Genomic DNA, 19,955 nt, shown 5'->3' on the forward strand with positions numbered 1-19,955 from the left:
TTATACCAAATCCTCGGACAAAGGCACAAATATAGCCCCGAAATCCTAGAAGAAGTAGATGACTCCTTCTACCCCAAAAGCTCATAAGTGAAGAAAGAAGACGACGACCCAGTTATTCGTTGGTAGTGATTTGCAGCTGACCTAGTTAGAAGATGATATGTGCCTCTCAATTGCTTCCCACCAATCCGACTCTTCAACTTCAAATGGGGAAATAACAAATCAATTTGGTTCAATCGAGCGAAATCACATTGTTCTGGAAATGATAAAAGTCATTCATGTAAGAGATATTCACATATTCCCTTCATACCCACAATGGACCTGTTTGCACAACGACAAATTATTTATGCATTTTTAAGCAAATCCAGAATGACACATCTTTCTCTTACAATAAAACGCAATTGTATTGTCTCCCTTTCTAGAAAATATAATAAGTTTCAAATTCATGCACACAGAGAGAGTACTTTAAATTTTTTTTATATAACATGAGACGTGGATAATATTATTTATCCAAAAAAATATGTACAATTTTCTTTGTTAAGTTCTTCGATTTAAAAATCTCAATTTCACAAACATGGCAGAATTTTAATGATCTACAATATACAGAAAAACAGTATTATCCAGCATAGAATAGAGCAGAAGAAACTATAAAAAAATATCTAGCATTACATCTTAGGTATATTTATGAAACACAGATTTGATGTGTGTGTAAGTAAATCTTTTAGGGTTGTCAATTGGCTAAAAAATATATTGGAAAATAATCAAAAGAAAACACTTTTAGTTGGCAATAAATATTTACCAAGGTCTGTTCAGCAATAAAACTCAGTTCATGTGGAATTGGGGGAAAGAAAAGGTTCAAAACTCTAATCATCCAAATAGAACCTATTATGTTAAAATGGTTCTTGAATAAGGTCAGCAGTGGTATTTGCAAAGAAACAACGATGTTAACTCTCATGTATACGTTCACCGATTAGATTCGATTGAATACCATTTTCTCGGGATGTAGAGCTCGGTGATGATTGACTCCTCGTTTTGCATCTTGTCGATTAAGATTATAACCTAGAAACCAAAATCAAACAAACATAGAAACATATATGAGAAATTACACGAATCAGCAAGGATTTTAAAGATTCGGAATGTAATGAAGAGAGGAAAACATGCTTATATGGCTAATATCATCAAAGAAATTGCAAAAAACAACAAATGGGGAAAATTACAGAACATGGGCATTTCCTAAAACTCCCATCATGTTTTCCATTCCAAATTTTTTTGGGCATACAAAATGAAGCTTATGGAATGAAGAGTAAGATTATTACCTTTGCCAGACCCAAAGTGGTTGCAAAAGCTTGAAAAACCACATGCCAATCCTACCAAAGTCGAATCGACAACCGAAAGGAAACCCATCAAACCCACATTCCAATTCAACCAAAATTCAAACTTCACCTCAAATTAGATCAACAGAAAGAGAAATAGGGGGAGATTACAATGAGTGAGTGGGCAAAATTTGAAAGCTTCGGTGAACTCGTGGCTCCCCTACGACTCGTTGCATCAATAGGATTAGAAGATTCTGGAAATAAAAAAATTACCGAACGACCATAAATTCAATTAAATAAAATTTTAAGAATTTCGTAAAATCCTGGAACGAATGCTCACAAAGATGAATAACATATAAATTTAAACAACAAAAAAATTGAAAAATACCTCAACAAAACAGATGGGCAATAGTTATAAACTATTAGCCTGGAAATAGTTTTTTACACTTACCTTATGCAATGGAAACCTGGTCCATTTGCCTTGCAAAGAAAATGAGAGACAAACACTTCTTATGTTCAAGAAAGATCTCAATGATTCTTCAAATATGCTTTCCTCTTGGGATGGTGAAGGCGATTGTTGCAACTGGACCGGTGTTGCCTGCAATAATTTAACCGGTCATGTCCGTGTGCTCCACCTTGTTGGTTATTATGATGAAGTGACTGGTGAGGAACATATGCTGGGTGGCAAGGTAAATCCTTATCTACTCAATTTAGAGCATCTCAGTTTAAAGATCATATAGAGTTGAAATTCGAGGTGAAGTGCATCTCATAACTAATCTCCATTTAAAAAATAAAAATAGAAATTCCTTCCCTTAAAGGGATTGTGTGTATATAATATATATTCTTAACTTAGATGAGTTTAATTATGATTACAACTTACATTACACGCTACACTAGCTATCAAAATCATGGCCCAATACTCCAAATTTCTTGATTGTTTAAAATATTTATTTTTAAATTTTCAATCAATTGTATTATAACATTTAGGGGTGTATTCAATTAAGAATTTGAGAGATTTTAATGGATTTATAAATCCATGAATTTTTATAGAGTTTAATTGATTTATAGAGATTCCAATGATTCAATTCCCTCGAACTCTCATGGGGAGAGGTGAGATTTATGGATGCTTAAAATAAACTACGAAATCTCTCTAATTCCTTCTAATTTCTCAACTTTCTCAAATTCTTTAAAATCAATTTCTAATTGAATACACATGAAAAGTTATAAACTTGTTTAAAATCATAATTAAATACACCTTGAATCTCAGAGAATCACTTAAAATTTTGATTGAATAACCCTATATTCATTAAAACAATTACAATTCTTCAAAATCTCAATTGAATACATCTCCTTAGTTGACCACCACAGCACACAAAAGGTCTTTTTGGCATTCGGTGCCAATAAAATTCCCGCGTTCCCTATTATGTAGAAAAACAATTAAAAACTAAGGAAAACTAATGAAAAGGGCTTGAAAACTTTGATGATAAGGACAAAATAAAATGTAAAGTAAATAGTACCATGATTGACTTTTTAATGTAACAATATGACTTTTCGTTAAAGTAAACAATAACACGGAGTTTTCGTTACAACTCCCTAAAAACTATATAAAGTGTGTTTGGGAGTTGAGAGAGAGAGAACGTGAAAGAAGCAAGCGGCTGGGGATGATGAGGAGGCGGAGTCCGAGTCCGAGTCCGAGTCGGAGCAGGAGGGAAGAAGGGGAAGAGAAAGATCCATGACTCGTTTAAATACACACACAGAACGGGAAAAGAAAGAGAAGCAAAAATGGGTAAGGGTCCCTTCTCTTTCAAGTGCAGCAGCAGCATCCGGCGCCGCCCCAAGAAGTTCATTGGCCCTCCCCTTTCCCCTTTTCCCTCGCCGCCGCAGCCGTTTCGATCTCCTCCGCCCTCCAGTGTCCATATCAACAATACCAATACCAACAACAATAATAATAATCTGAACGCGGTTGTTGCTGGCGGCGGTGGCGTGAAGGGGAAGAAGAAGGCCGGAGGAGCCAGTCTTTGGATGCGGTTTGACCGCTTTGGCGGATCAGAGCTCGTCGAGTGTGACAAGAATGCTATTATTCGACGCGCTGCCATTCCCGCTCGGGACTTGAGGATTCTCAGCCCTGTCTTCTCCCATTCCTCCAGCATCCTTGGTACTCATCCTCCTCCTCCTCCCCCTTTTTATCTTATATGTGAATTCTCATTAGGGTTAGGGTTAGGGTTACCTTATTTGCTGGTTTTTTAATTGTGTAGCCATAGCAGACCATGATGACCAATGGAAATATGTTTTCTCATTTCAATTGCAGCTAGGGAGAAGGCCATGGTGGTTAATTTAGAGTTTATAAAGGCTATAGTTACAGCGGAAGAGGTTTTGTTGCTTGATCCTCTTCGGCAGGAGGTTCTTCCATTTGCGGATCAGCTAAGGCAACAACTTCCTCAGAAAAGGCAATCCAGGATAGAAGACTAGTCCGCTTGATGAACAAGTTAGTGGAATGAATGTTTCAACCGGAAGGCAATGGTTACCTGTTCCTGAAGCTGTTGAAGGTGTGCAGTGTGATCTCCCATTTGAGTTTCAGGTTCTGGAGATTGCATTAGAAGTTGTCTGTACATACTTGAATTCTAGTGTGTCAGACCTTGAGAGAGAATCCTACACTGTTTTAGATGAACTGGCCAGAAATGTTAGCACCAAAAACCTTGAACTTTTGAGAAGTTTGAAAAGCGATCTTACGCATTTGGTTGCACGTGTACAGAAGGTATGTTTGCTTAATCCCTCTTCTTGAGGGATATCATTTTGTCATTGTTCTCTTTTTTATATTTTTTTCAGATGATTTGCTATGCCGTATGTCTAATTTCAATTCTTTCAGCATCAATGACTTGAGCCAACTTGAGTTAAAATATTTGTTGAGTCAGTTTTTGTGATATTTCAATTTGTTTTGAAACTGAAAAATGTTTTTGGAGCGCTGGTGCCTTAAATAATTTAACACTATCAAATATGTACATGAAGCAGTAAATCCAAGATTGACATAAATAAACCCCAATTAAGTGTCTCCACAGAATCCACTTTAAGAACGTTTCATGAATTAGGAACTGAAACAATGTCAAAGATAGAACTTTGTAGTGGTAGTGCGCTTGTAAAATGTCATTCAATTCACTAATAAAAGCATCTTTACGGTCATTCAGCATATCTTTCTGGTCACCTAGTCACATCTGGTTGGTTGTCTGGGCTACTGTGGTTGTTTGGCTCATTGAATAATTTGATTATAGTTGAGAGCCATTGTCATCAACTCTTGTTTTCTTAAGTTACCTTTATCCATGTTTCATATTTTAAGTCGCATGGAAATACATGGTCACCACCTTTTCAAGAGGAGGAGATACCGGAATTGTAATCATCAGTGTTGCAACTGAAATTTTTGGTACTTTTGAGGAGTCCTACATAGAGAATGCAGTGTTGGTGACCAAGGGCAAAGAAGTGAAATATAAAACAATGCTTCATTTGGTAGCTAGTTTGGACCTTTCCAGCAACATGTTATCTGGAGAAATCCCTAAAGAGCTGACCAGCCTCATTAGCTTAGAAATGTTGAATTTATCTAATAATCTTTTGACCGGAAGAATCCCTTCCAAAATCAGTGATATGGGAACATTAGAGTCGCTTGATTTGTCCATGAACCAACTTTCTGGCGAAATTTCTCTAAGCGTCTCTAATTTGACATTTCTCGATTACCTGAATTTGTCCTATAGCAATCTGATAGGGCAGATTGCAAAAAGCGTTCAGCTTCAAAGCTTTGATCTGTCCAGTTATGCTGGGAATAAACTTTGCGGACCTCCATTGCTGGAGCGCTGCAGTACAAATGAGGCCATGCCACCAGTAGGTGATGAGAAGCGCGAAGAAGGTCATTTACTTGAAGATAGTGGGTTCTATCTGAGCTTGGGGCTCGGATTTGCATTCGGGTTTTGTATTGTTCTTAGTTCATTGATGTCCAATGTGCCGAGGAGCAATGCATTTTCTCAGTTCTAGAATAACATTGTGAAGAAGCTCTATGCTACAATCGTTGAACGTTATTAACTATTTTGTGGCATAGTTTTTTATCTTTTCCTTGGTTTTCATTTTTCCAGTACAAAATTGTAAGATTTGCTTTATAAAATTGTAAGATTTTCCTTGTTGAATTCCAATCTTAAAGAAAACATGTGTCCCTAACAGCTTCTCCAAGAGGCTAGCTAAATCAGGCACGTTTGGCAATTTTAACCAAGAACTTCAGAAGATTGCAGCTTCAAGTTTTGTGCATATCCTTTTTGCAAACATTGCAAGCAGCCATTCACTTTATTTTGTAGGACCATTCGAGCACCTGACTGCTTAAGCCATTCAAGAGTAGCTTTTATTCTCTTATTTGCACTAAAAAGAGAAGAGTTTTCTCTCCCATCTTTCAGAGAAGAGGGCTTTAAATTGAAGCTAAATTAGAGAGATGGAACATCAGCCTTCCAAATCAACTTACTCTAGGAAGTGTGTAGTCTTTATATAAATTCTCACTGATCGTAGTGAGTTTTATTATATTCAACTAATCCAGATGCCATGAACGGTTTCATATTGAGATATACATAATAATTTAGACGTCATAGATGTTACATGAGTTGGGGGAATTTGAATATCAATGAGGTTGAACATTTGTTGCAACCAAGTTGCAAATTGAATTGAGTTTGGCGATCAGAATTAGATTGGTTTATGTGGGACGATATAAAGTGTTTACTACTGAACGATTTCATACACTTACGAGCATAAAACTTGGAGCCAAATTGGACTGATTTCGATTAGTTTAATTTTCGCAATAGTCACTCGATGATCTTAAATGTTTTGTACAGCGGAGATCAAGATTTTATTATTCCACTAACGGGAACACGGACAATGGTGAACAGATTGGCAAATGACTTAGGACTGATAACGAATTTGCCTTACAGGATCTGGTTTGAAGAAAAACAGGTCGGTTCGTTAACACAATAGTAAGATTGGAAAATTAGTAATTTACGGGTTAAGAGGTAATTTGCTACTGCCATATCGTGTAAGTGGATATTTTGAATTTTTCTGTTGTTTGGATTAACACTACTTTCATCTGACGTGTTAGTTTTGCACTCATAACATATGAATTCGAAAAAAAATATGAGATCTACAATTCTTCCTAAGAACAATAACTGATCAAGAATGGCTGGTTACATCCAACTGATAAAAAAAAAAAAAATTGTCCCAATAACGGAATAATTGGGAATGTAATAATGACTTTACTCTCTAGAAAGAACCAATATCACCAACTACAAAGTATGCTAATTCTTTTCCGCTCTTAATAATTAAAAAGTGTTAATTTCCCAAAAGAATGAATACCACCCGCGGTCCCCTATCTCCGAAATTATTCAATAATGAAAAGCAATGATAAAAGAAAACAAGCAAGGAGACGAGACCTAAATCCGCGAAGGAAAAAACAAAGAAACATCAATAAGAACGAAAAACTGGATGAAACTCAAGGCCAAGAGCGTCGGTGGCAGCGACCAATTTGCAACAGTGGTCCACCTATAGTAGGTACTAGCTAGCACAAAGGATGAGTCCAATACATGGTACCCAGTCCTCAAATCCACTTGACTCGTGGACAAAATGAGCATGATCCTATAATGTTTTGAGTCTGGCTGAATAGCTTTCATTAATTTTTTTACAAGGAATAATACAAGATGATATACTAGTCCAGGAGTGACTTTACACGGAAAGTAATAAATGAAAACAGGTAATTAGCAGCAGCTATATATACAAATTAACAATTAGAGATTATGTAAAAGTCAACGGTTGATTTGCCTAGCTGGGATGCTTGATATCTGGAGGAGATGGTGCCGTCATGGCTGGTGTGGGAGTGATAGATGGAGATGATGAGACTTCCCTTTTACGCCCCCGCAAGACGGTGGAGCCGTCGGTTACACCGATCTTGGACCGAAGAAATTGAAACCGAGGACGAGACAATGGTTTAGTCAAGGTATCTGCAAGTTGATCAGTGGTGGAGACGTGGGATACTTGAAGAAGGCCACGAGTGACACGATTACGAACAAACTGAAAGTCGATATCAATGTGTTTCATTCGAGAGTGGAGTACTGGATTGGCACAATAGAAGGTTGCACCAATTTTGTCACAGGAGATTGTAGGCTTGGTGGAAGAAGAAACACCAAGTTCACGGAGCAATGATTGAATCCATGCGAGTTTAGCAGCGATGCAAGCAATGGCACAGTACTTCACTTCAGTGGAAGAGCGAGCAACGGAATGTTGTTTTTAGGAACTCCAAGATATTAGATTTCTGCCAAGGTAGATAACATCTGATATGGTGGAGGCGCGGTCATCACGATTGCCAGCCCAAATCCGCATTGGAGAAGGCATATAAAGTGGAAGAGAAGGACCGTCGAAGAAAGAGGCCATGATAGAGGGTACCTTTCAAATAGCGAAGTACACGTTTAAGAGCTTGCCAATGAAGAGATGACAGTTGGTGCATAAATTGTGAGAGCTTGTTAACCACAAATGAGATGTCGGGACGAGTAAGATTGAGGTACTGGACACCAACAAGTCGACGAAACATGGTGGCATACTGGCATCGGTGGAAGGAGAACCATCATGAAGGACCAAGGAATCAGAAGTAGACAACGGTGTGCTAACTTCCTTGGCACCATCCATATTGACTTTAGTCAGAAGCTCCCTTATATACTTATGTTGGGCGAGAAATAAAACACCATTAGTGGGCACAACCTCAATGCCAAGAAAGTATTGAAGGTCCCCCAAGTCTTTGATTGAAAACTTTTTGGCAAGAGCATGGACAAACTGAGAGATAACCAAACTTTGGTTTCCTGTAACAATGAGATCATCAATGTAGACAAGAAAATATATAACAGCACCACCATTGCGAAAAATAAAAAAGGAGGCATCTGAGAGAGCATTAGTAAAACCATAAGAGAGCAAAAATGAACCCAATTCCTTGTACCATGCACAGGGAGCCTGTTTGAGACCATAGAGGGCTTTACAAAGTTTGCAAACATGAGAGGGAAAATTAGAGTCGTCGAAGCCGGAGGGCTGAGACATATACACATCTTCAGAAAGGGTGCCATGGAGAAAGACATTATTGACATCAAGTTGATGAATAGGCAAGCCATGTGACAAAGCAAGATGCAAAACCACACTGATAGTGGTAGGTTTCACAACCGAGCTAAAGGTGTCCGAAAAATCAATGCCAAGGTGTTGATGAAACCCCTTGGCCACCAAGCGAGCTTTATATCTTTCAATGCTACCATCAGGATGGCGTTTGATACGAAATATCCACTTACAACCAATAAGGTTTTGCCGAGGGTGATAAGGAACAAGTTCCCAAGTGCCATTTCGGATCAATGCATTAAATTCATCGGACATGGCAGCACGCCAATGAGGGTCACGTACAGCTTGAGAAACACACGTTGGTTCCAATGAGGGGAGAAGAGGGTGCTTGGTGGCAACACATAGGTGTTTGGGTTTGACAATGAGGTTTTAGGAACGGGTGGTCATGGGGTGATTATTGTGAGGGTTAGGTGGAGGAGAAGGTAGGTGATTGGGTGAGGGAGTGGGCAGGGGAGGTGGGGCAGGGTGTGGGAAAGGAGATGAAGAAGGTGGATTTGGGGAAGATGGCTCTAGGAATGGGCATGGGGGCATGCAGATGGCGAGATTCCTCCGAGGCAGATGATGACGTAGAATGAGAAATGGCTTCAGTAGGAGAAGGGATGGCATCATGGTGGGGTGGCGTTGTGGTATGGACGAAAGGAACCATGATGACCTAGGGAAGAAGAGAAGACCAAGTGGCCAGACTCTTTGACGACACACGAGGAGAATTTGGATCATAGGAGGAAAAAGGAAAGGTAAATTGACCGAATTTGACATGACAGGATATAAACAGACAATTAGTAGACAAATCGAGGCACTGATAGGCACTTTGAGAGGTGGAGTAGCCGAGAAAGAGACGGGCGTGAATGGGATTCTAGTTTATTAGAGTTGTAGGGTCTTAACCATGGAAAACATTGGCATCCAAATACACGAAGTTTGTGATAATGCAGATTTTGTCCAAAGAGAGTGGTTTACGGAGAGACGTTGGTGAGTGTTTGTGTAGGCATACGATTGATAAGGTAAACAGCAGTTTGGAAGGCATATGACCAATAGGAGAGAGACATGGAGGCATAATGGAGGAGTGTGAGACCAGTTTCAACAACATGGTGATGCCGACGTTCAGCCATGCCATTGTGTTCGGGAGTATGAGGTGGGGTAGTAAGATGAGTAATACCATTTGTGGCAAGGAAGTTTTTGAGTTTAACAAATTCACCACCCCCATCAGAATGTAAAGATACAATTTTTGTTTTGAAGTAATTTTTAACAAAGGCTTTGAATTAGTAAAAATAGAAAAGACATCAGACTTAAGTTTAATTGGATAAAGCCAAATATATTTGGAATAATGATCAACAAAAATAACATAATAACAAAACCCGTCAATAGAATAATAAGGAATAGGACCCCAAACGTCACTATAAATGAGATCTAGATGACCCTGACTAGTGAAAGAAGAGACACCAAATGGAAGCCTATGGCTTTTATTACATTGACAAGAAACACAAGTAGACTCGACATGGGACTTGGAGGACATAGGTAAGGAATTAGAGGTGATGATGTGTTGGAGAGTGCGATGATTGGGATGACCAAGACGACGATGCCAGAGAGGTTGAGAGGCCGCCACACCCACCATAGCATGAGGTTGAACTGTTGAATGGAAGGAGGAGTTTGGCCATACATATTCATCATCCTTATTCGGGCCTTGAAGAAGGCTTGCCCCCGTGCTCATATCCTTCACAAGGAAAAAATCAAGAAACAATTCAATAGAGGTGTTTTTTTTTTATTCAATTTGGAAATAGAAATTAAATCCTTTCGAATCGAATGAACGCACAAAACATTAGCTAAGGAAACGTTGGAAGGCGAGGGGGATGGAAGGGGGTAGGACCAACATGGGTAATATGCAAACCTGTTGACGTCCGATGCAATATGATGCGAGGCCCCTAAGTCAAGAATCCAATTAGGGGCACGAGTGTAGTTGGCAACCAGTTTGTGCTGTGAAGTCAATTGAGGGTAGAATTTGGCGCTATGACCCTGTTGGGCACACTACTGACAAGTGACAAGTTCCACGATACCCTGTGCCAGGAGGATTGGGGCGACGAGAGGTGGAACCATTTGAAGAACCCCGACTTGAGGAACTAAAACCATAAATATCTCGAAAGTTATTATTGTTGTGTGGACCAGAAGATGATCAAGGCTAGTAATTGTTGTCGTTACGAGAGCCACGATGGAAAGAACGGGAAGTGGCGGAGTGTTGGCAGTGATGGGACTGGAGGAGGCAATATGGTCTTCGCGTTTAAGAGCAATTTCACATTCAATAAGTTTAACATGGAGGTCCTAAAAGGAAATAGGGATGTCATGGGCACGAACAGGAGCTGCAAGTTCTTTGAACTCAAGTCCAACACCGTTTAAGATGTGTTGACGAGGTCATCATCACTGATGGGAGCATCAATAAGAGCGAGTTCATCGGTAATGGCTTTGACGGCTTGGAGTCATAATGCATAGAAGTAATTCGTTCTTTGAGACCCATAACATGAGATCGAGCTCGATTGGCATAAAGTTGTTTGAGTTTGTCCCAGGCAGCCTTGGAGGTTGGGGCAGAGGCAATAAGAGAGACAACTTGTTCGGAAAAGGATGTGAGGATGGCATGGAGCAGCAGCTGATCTTGGCGTAGCCAAAGATTATACGCCGATGTCAACGACAAGGTGTTTGATTTTTCTGGGCAGGGATATGTTTCATCGACATATCTCAGGAGATCATACCTTATGAGGAGGGCAATAAATTGAGCACACCAAAAGGGATAGTTCATGGGCGTGAGTTTGACAGGCTGTTGGGCAGCGACGTTGATCGTAATAACCGATTTGGAGTTGTCAACTGAAAGCAAAGAGTTGGATGGGTGGGCAACGGAACCGGAGTTGGTTGATTGCTCGTCTGACATTGTGAGCACATAGGGAAAAAATATTAAGAAACTGCTCATTAGAGCTTAGGGCTCGTTGATAACATATAATGTTTTGAGTTTGGCTGAATAGCTTTCATTAATTTATTTACAAGGACTAATACAAGATGATATACTAGTCCAGGAGTGACTTTACACGGAAAGTAATAAATGAAAACAGGTAATTAGCAGCAGCTATATAAGCAAATTAACAATTAGAGATTATGTAAAAGTCAACGGTTGATTTGCCTAGCTGGGATGCTTGATATCTGGAGATGATGAGGCTTCACTTTTAGATCCATGGTCAACATAGACAAGGCGTGTTGTATTGCAAACCAATAACGTACATCTACGTACTCTTACTAGTTCTTATGATGCATATACACATAACATGCTTTAATTCTTAGATTGTTACCCTACCGAAAACAGAACCAATTGCAGGAAAACCTTTTATGTGTCACGTTTAGTCGAGGCACAGAACATGCTTTAATTATTAAATGGTTATGGATTCCAAAGAAAACACCAGCAATTGTTATGGATTCCAACGATGTTTTAGTTAGTTTAAGACCCCATTGAATATTAGAGGTGGTTCTTGTTCTATGCCCGCTCCCTGGCTGGACTTGGAAAAATCTCAAACTCTTCCTTTGGGATAAACGATGAACTCGTTTGTGTTAACAAAATTCGCCTTCATAGTTCCAGTCGGTAGTCCCAGTGATTAATGTCTTCTCCTTCATTTTTCTTCCCCGGTCCTCTTATAACTTAGTGAAGAACACTGTCTACCATTGAAGGAGATAAATTGAGAAAAAGTGAGACACTTATGTGGCCCATTGCCAGGCTGTCCATCATGGTGCTACATTGAAGAACACTATCTACCACTGAATAATCACTCCATTGCAAATGTCCAAATACACTCCAAAATAAAAAAAAAATTGTGTACATTTGACACCTAATAATCTTTTTGAGTACTCATTGTTATTGTTTTAGCAGCAAATTATGTGTTTTTTACTTAAGTTCCAAAAAGTGCCAAATACACACTCGTTTGATCCCATGAATGTCGAAAACAGTCAAAATACACTCCAAAAGAAAAAACTGTGTTCTTTTGACAACTATTAAGCTTTTGATCTTAAAGCCCTAGTAACATAGTATGTGTTTATTTGCTTACGTTCTAAAGAGTGTCAAACGCACGCTCGTTTGATCCCATGAATGCCATAAACAGTCTAAATACACTCCAAAGTGAAGAACTATGTACTTTTATCACCCAAAAAACTTTTGATCAATTGAGTACTCATTCTTAAGGTCATAGTAGCATATTATATGTGTTTATTTGCTTAAATCCCTCAAGGTGTCAAACGCATGCTTGTTTGGTCCCATGAATAATGCAAACAGTCAAAAAGTGAAAAATTGTTTACTTTTGCCACCACTATAAGCTTTTGATATTTCGAATGCTCATCCTTAAAGATCTTAATAGCATATTTTATGTGTTTACTTGCTACTAGGCACATTAAACAAAAGAACTACTTCATTAGAAATGTTGTTGAAGAAAAAGAAATTAATCTCGTCTATTGCAGAAGAGGAGCTGACATCTTCATCAAATGTCCTTTTGCGTAATGTTTCGTGGTGACTTTTGTGGCTTTGTGAAGGCCACGTTAGTATTTTGCTTTTTTGGCTTGGAAGTCAATATGGCTGCGCACAAATAGGATGTATTGTGTAGGAGAGTTTAAGGTATTGAAAAAGAGACTCTCTCTCGAAAATCTCTCTCCGTTGAACTCAACGAAAGGCTAAAGAACTACTTTCTGGTCTTCTTGGCTCGAGATTTTTTTTAAAGGAAATTTAGCACTGAAAATCTCACTCAGTTGAAATCAACAAAATATTGTGTCTATAGTCTAGCTTGATACAGAAAATCCATGGCTCGAGATTTTTTTTTAAAGGAAATTTAGCACTGAAAATCTCACTCAGTTGAAATCAACAAAATATTGTGTCTATAGTCTAGCTTGATACAGAAAATCCAACGCTGAAAAGGCCTTCGATAGTTAATTACTTCTGACAAATAAATGAGTGAACAATTTGTAACCAAAGCTCGATATCATGAAAATAATAACTCTGGAATGGCTGGCAACATCCAATTGATAAAATAATTTTCCTAATAACAGAAAAATTTGGCAAATGTAGGCTTCTTTCAACCAACTTATAACAGTTATAAACTTCTAACTTAAATCAACATATGGCATAACGCAGAGTATGAGTCCAATGCATGGCACCCAACTCCTCAAATCCACTTGACTCGCGAACAAAATGAGCATGATCAATGGCCAACTTATAGAAAGCGCGTTGCATTTCAAACCAATATCGTACATCTACGTACTCTCGCTAGTTCTTAGGATGCATAAACACATAACCTGCTTTAATTCTTAGATTGTTCCCTGTCGAAAACATAACCCATTGCAAAAAAAAAAAAAATTATTTCTCACTTTGAGTCGAGGCACATAGCATGCTTTAGTTCTTAAATTGCTAGAGTTTATCCCAAAGAAATTCCAGCAATTGTTATGGATTCCAACAATGTAGTAGTTTGTTTAAGACCCCAATGAATATTAGAGGCGGTTCTTGTTATATGCCCCATCCCTTCCTGGACTTAGAAAAACCACATTTTTGCACTAAAAAGTCAATTCTGGTACTATTTACTTTACCATTTATTTTGTCCTTATCATTAAAACTCAAAGTTTTCAAACCATTTTCATTAGTTTTCCTTTATTTTTTTAAGTTTCTCATTGCCCGCAGAAGTCCCATTGTCGTTAGCACTTGTAAATTTTTTAATGAGAATAGTACAGGTTGGATTGATACGTCTGCCTTACCAATTTGGTAGGTGCCTGAATTTTTTCATTCAAATAGAAAAAGGGTTCCCAACCTTGATAAGCTTATGTATGTAGGGCGAAGGTGCTCTAATGAACGCAAATGGTTAGTACAATAGTATAGTAGAATGTGCTTCTTTTACGAAATTTTTCACACCACAACGTTAGATTACAGTACAACCTGCTTCTCACATCTCTCTTAATCAGTTACTTATTCCTCTCATCCACATGTTAAAAAACTATCATTTGATATCTTAGCCCATATTTAGATCAAGACTTTACTTATAAATAAAATAAGGCTCCACTTTGTACACTTGACGCAGACCGATCCGGCATTTTTAAAAAGGATAGGGAACTTCTCACCGAAGGAGGCGGGAATTCGATTTTTAAAGATATATTTAATATTTATTAATATATATTTTTTTTTTTGCTTTCTGGCAATTCGATTTGGGATATGGAAATGGATTAATGTTTGATTTGGGTTTAAATGTGAACATTTTTTTTTTTTTTTTTTTTTTTGTGGGGTGGGGAGAGGGGCTGCAATTTTAAACTGGATTAATCGTTTTAGGGAAATTTTTTAAAGCCAATAAAGAGGAGGGCATTTGTTATGTATTTTTGTGTTCGTGTCGTTTTCGTGACATAGATGATATTTAATGAATTGTACATTAAAATAAACAGGTAATATGACTTGACTTGATACCGGTTAAAAAAAAAATTTAAACCTAATAAATAATAAAATGAAAAATTTATATATACTAAAACTTAAGGAAATTGTTATTAATCCTCTAAAAATCTTATTTTACAATATTTCACAAATGTATTTTTTTTTCTAATTATAGAAAGTTGGAAGTCTGTTAATAACAATTCCCAAACCCAAACTCTCGGTTACTGTTTATTGACAGCCCCACCGCGCTCAAACACGCACACCCTGCGTCTGCAACAGCACCACTGCGCTCAAACACACACACACACCCTCTCTCTCTTCTCTTTCTCTCTCTTGCAGTCTCTCCTCCCCCATACTCAATCCTCTGCTTCTTCTCTGATTCATGGTTGCGTGAATTGTAAAAGGGCTTCGAGTACAAATTTGGGGTGGGATCTGGGTTTTCTCTGCATTGCTTAACTTTTGCATTTTTTTTTTTTCTGGATTTCAATAAAGAAATGAATAAATTTAGTTATAATTTAAAGTTTTGATTTTTTTTTTCAATTTGTTATTTCCTATGCAGAACAGCTTTGATCTTCCACAGGACTATTTTGCGCTGCTTCCGAAATATCTCCGTCTCGATGTGAGTAGGTTTTTTTCATTCTGTGTGAATTATCCAGTTTTTTTTTTTTTTGTCAAAATCCAGTTGTTGAATTTGATAAAGAATCTGACTTTGAAATGAGAGAGACAGAGACAGAGAGGGAGAAGTATGGTAGTCCAAAAAGGTGTAGGATTAAGCGATTGGAGACAGACAAAGAGTGAGGGAGGGATGGGTGTAGGGCTGATTTTCTGGTTCTACCCAAAAACCTACTACAAATTGCACATTAGTGTTTTAGGGTTTACTCCACACAGCAGACGATGAGAGTTCCTGAGACTCCAGCCCTTCGCCGCTGTCTCTCCCTTTTGTCGTCGTCAGCTCATCCGCAACCATGGTATTTTCTCGGACCAATTTTCTCTTATCCTCTGTTTGATTCCTGTAAATTGAGCTGGTTTCGACAATTTCCAGGGCTAAGTTCTTCTAGGGAAATTTCGTTGATTACTATTTATTTTTATCTTTCCAATATATTTGGATGCTGTATACTAACATTTACAACTCAACTGAATCTATGAACTACCATTTTAGGTTATTTTTCTTAATATTTCTCTAAAAAAGTTCGTACTGTTTGAATGGATCCTGCAATTTTGATGAAGCTGAAGTATAAATTTTTATTTATAAACAAAAAAAAACTTATTTCTTAGCCTATTTTTTCTCGAAATGTAAGCCACATTCATGATAGACTAGGCATTGGGCATATATAATAACTAATAACCATAATAAATGATTTACTTAGGTGAATATTTGTTGATAATCCCTGTATGCGGATTGAAAAATATGAGTATCTTTGTTCTGATTATGCATCTTTTGAGGTAGGCAATAGCAAGAAAAAAGTCAATGACTCTGATAACATGTCACGCGTAAATGAGAAGCAGAGTAAGCAAATTACAGAGATACCGAAGAGTACAAAATGCCACTGGTATGGATTGACTTGGAAATGACTGGTGAGGGTAATATTGCTTTAGTATATATGAAAATGTATGACTAAATAACATTGATAATTTCTTCGCTACTCTTGGGAACTAGTTCTGTGTGGAATTTTGTTGTATGGACTATGGAGTAAATACATGTTGTACGACGTGACTTATTCGAGTTTATTAGGGGGTCATGGGGATACCCATGGAAAGACAAGCTCAGGTCCTTTCCATGATCTTTTGTAATCTTCCTTTCACAGTTGGAAAGGGGGAGGTTTTGTTTCTGGGATGATATTTGGATTGGGATTCCTATTTCAGTGTCATTTTCTCCCATCTCTATAGGATCTCTTTGCCAATCTTCACAAAATTACACAGGTTGTTCACTGTTCGGCTTCCCTTCTCGATGTTTCCTCTCGCTTCTTTCTTGACACAATTTGTTTTCTGTTTTAACATCAATTGAGAGTGTTGAAGGGATGTGCAAATAGATGGGAAGAAGTAGAATTCATTTTGATTAAAGAAAGTGAGAATTAACCTTGCTATTTTATACTTCTTGGTTGTTTTGATGAAGTTGGGAATAAGTTAAATAGATTGACAGTAACTACCAGTATATGGATTGAAGGAGGAGAAATGGCATAATAATTCAATTTGGTTTCCATCTGTACATTCTGCATTTCCAATGGCAATTTCAAACCTTTTCTTTTCTGCTTCTAAATTTTTATGCTTTTTGGGTTTTTTTATGGCAGTTTTGAGGAAAAGCATAACAAAGAAGGGTACTACTACAACGATGTGAGTGCCCTCTATCCTTAATATGGTCAAATGGGGGTGCAAATTTCATATTTTTCTTAATATGGTCAAATGGTATGCAAGTGAGATTGCGTTAAGCTTTTGGGTTTAACTCTCTCACTCTCTTTGTGTTTGGGTTTCATTTATGGTTTTCTTTCTTTGTTTCTCTATTTCAGTTCTCCTTTGGTTTTAACCCTTTCTTTTTTTTTTTTTTTTTTTTTTTTTTTTGTTCATTCATCTTTATACTATTATCGGCATATCATGAGGTTTAAAGAAAACTGAGAAATTGAAAAATTTTGAATACTCAAAGCATGCCCTTCTGTCTAATGCTCTCATAAAAAAGTCTCATGGCCACGAAGGGAGTATATAAGACTGATGAGGGTCAAGTATCCATATAAACTATAAAAGGATTGTGTATCCAAGTATTTGGAATCTTAAGAAAGAACAATAATTTACTATTATGAAAGGTTTTGACCTGATTGGTAGTTTTGGACAAGTAACATAATCTCTTTATCCGAACGATGATTGAGATAATATTGTTTAAATCATTATCTCCTTATCTCTAAATCTTTTAGTGCAATACTAATAATTTCACTGCTAATGAGAACTTTACTTGGGATTTTCTTTTGTGTTGTTGCTACTGATTTTACTGATTAATGTATTTCTTGAAGGTGGTGATGTAATCATAAGAAAAAGTCGAGTTCTTTAGTTCATTGCAAGTCGACCCATTGCCAGGTATCTCTCTCTCAAGATATTACCAATTAGGTGTATTTATACTCTTATTGGATGTGAATTTTTAAAATAATGATGTAACTGCTTGATAACCTATGCATCGTTTGGAGTTTAAATATACCACTTAAATTGTGGGTAAATGTAAATGTGAAACTTATAAACTATAACCTCATCGATCATGTATTTTAGACATCACTCAAGTTGTGAGGAAATGTAATTAGCCAATTTATGAAAATTATTAGCACTCAATGTACAATTGTATTTCATAATTTTTGTGAATAATCTATTTATCAGTAGAGTGCGCTTTAAAGAAGAAACAGTTCATAGAGTCAGAGAAACAGCCAAGTGCCACTGTGTAAGATTCTAGGACTGCTGAATTGGAATACTCAGAGAAACAATATGCATAGGGATCACTAATAATGTTTTTTTGGTGTATGTTATCTCATATGTTGGAAGGCACCCTAACATTGAAAACAGCACTTCTTTTTGTACAAACTTTGCTTTCTGCTCCTCATGGATGATCCTCAAGATGCTGTGGTTGCACAACAGGTTAAACTCGCTTTTTTCCTTTAACCAAATATGTGTATGGATTGATGGTGGACTATGTTTAGTGAATGTGTATTTGAGCTCTGTAGATGACTGCATGTTGTGTTGACTTCAGATTTTTGTTATCAATCACTCTTTCAAGTGCTTATTTGAATCATTTAATCCCCAATTCAAAAAACTGAAATTGCCTGATAATCTCTGTAAGTTCTTATCTTTAAGATTGTACCTTAGATGCTTAAACTCTAAATTGTTTATTTTGTTGAGTTTCTGCGTTTAATTTCTTTTTGTTGCCTACCCTTTTCTTGGTATGTTTTGAGACCCTTCGCATATGCTGATGAAATGGTCCATCTTTGATTATGCCTAATTTCGGTTTTTAAAATGTTCTGGAATTGATATGGGCTTGCTGAAATTTTTTTTATAAAAAAAAAAAAAGAAAGAAAAACATTATGCATTTAAATGCAGATATTGTTTGGTGGGTCAAAAATAAGAAAATGGAGAGAGTAGCACAACACTACTACGCAAAATTGGCTTTGGGTAAGCTTCCACTCTCTTCTATTTATAATCTCTTTGAGAAGTGATTTTGGTTGGTGGTTTTGGAAGAGATAATATCCAATTCATATATGAACTAAGAAAATGATATGCATGTATATTGAAGTGGAATTTTTCATGGTATTATTAACATGCATGTTATAATTTAGTTGTTGATTTTGGCTTGGCATGAAGAATGGCATGAAAAAAACTGAAAAACTAGAGCTACTCTACCGTTTATGCAGCAAGGGAAGGGAAGGAAAGGAAAAACAGTTAATTTGGTGCTCCCTTTTCTCAATCGCTCTCCACGTTTTCTGCATGCTCAATCGTTCGTATCTTTCAAACTTATTAGTTTTTACTTTTCTGTGTATATATTATGTCTTGCATTCTTTCGTTGGTATTGAAACTATAGCCGAGTATACCATAGCTCTACAACTTTCCATTAAGTGGTTCCAATAATATAGTTTCATGTATAATATTCTTTCACTCTTTTACTAATTTTTGTTACACTATCAATCACTCACAGGTCATGCTATTCATAATGGTTTAAAGAATTTCAAGAGCTTCATTCACCCAATTTCTGCTCATGTAAAAATTCTTTCAAAAAGCTCAAATATCTTTCAGTGTAAATAACATTAACCTTCTTTAACAATCTCTTATAGCTTCGAAACATATTTTTATCATACGGTTTCTAATCCCGCAGTAACGCGCGGGCTATATTTCTAGTGTAATACTAAAAATGTTAGTAAGATAAAAGAATCCAACAGTAAGGATTTTACTCACTTATGTGGTCGTTGTTGGAGTAATTTTTTTAATTAATGTAGAAGCATGAAAATATAGAAGGAAAAAAAAAAGAAAATTAAAGAAAAAAGTTTAAAAATTTTGAGTTTTAACGATAAAAACAAAATAAAGGGTAAAATGAATAGTTT

The 19,955-nt window shown here is 37.0% G+C and overlaps 1 protein-coding gene, 2 long non-coding RNA genes and 1 pseudogene across 6 annotated transcripts; 3 read left to right on the forward strand and 1 right to left on the reverse strand.

The window, feature by feature from the left end:
- Window positions 1-1,613, reverse strand: LOC137730699 (uncharacterized). 2 transcript variants are annotated; one of them, XR_011068206.1, is made up of 4 exons: window positions 1,482-1,613; window positions 1,314-1,364; window positions 986-1,056; window positions 1-197 (listed from the first exon to the last, which is right to left on the reverse strand). It is a non-coding gene; the product is annotated as an uncharacterized lncRNA (long non-coding RNA). The 2 variants fall into 2 exon arrangements; XR_011068207.1 differs by having other exon boundaries at window positions 1-253.
- Window positions 1,614-3,037: 1,424 nt separating this feature from the next.
- LOC137719769 (magnesium transporter MRS2-4-like) lies at window positions 3,038-4,114 on the forward strand (annotated as a pseudogene).
- A 541-nt stretch (window positions 4,115-4,655) lies between these two features.
- Window positions 4,656-5,327, forward strand: LOC137728156 (receptor-like protein EIX2). The gene has a single exon (XM_068467031.1). It carries the CDS (start codon window positions 4,656-4,658, stop codon window positions 5,325-5,327), a length of 672 nt encoding a protein of 223 aa, XP_068323132.1.
- Window positions 5,328-15,142: 9,815 nt separating this feature from the next.
- Window positions 15,143-19,930, forward strand: LOC137709140 (uncharacterized). Of its 3 annotated transcripts, none has more exons than XR_011064845.1 (8): window positions 15,143-15,317; window positions 15,452-15,511; window positions 15,620-16,467; window positions 17,181-17,223; window positions 17,892-18,501; window positions 18,961-19,032; window positions 19,272-19,354; window positions 19,553-19,930. It is a non-coding gene; the product is annotated as an uncharacterized lncRNA (long non-coding RNA). The 3 variants fall into 3 exon arrangements; XR_011064844.1 differs by having other exon boundaries at window positions 15,620-15,860; window positions 16,340-16,467; window positions 19,272-19,930; XR_011064843.1 differs by having other exon boundaries at window positions 19,272-19,930.
- The last annotated feature ends 25 nt before the right edge of the window (window positions 19,931-19,955 follow it).

Source organism: Pyrus communis, chromosome 1 (assembly GCF_963583255.1).
Source record: "Pyrus communis chromosome 1, drPyrComm1.1, whole genome shotgun sequence".
NCBI classification, from domain to species: domain Eukaryota; kingdom Viridiplantae; phylum Streptophyta; class Magnoliopsida; order Rosales; family Rosaceae; genus Pyrus; species Pyrus communis.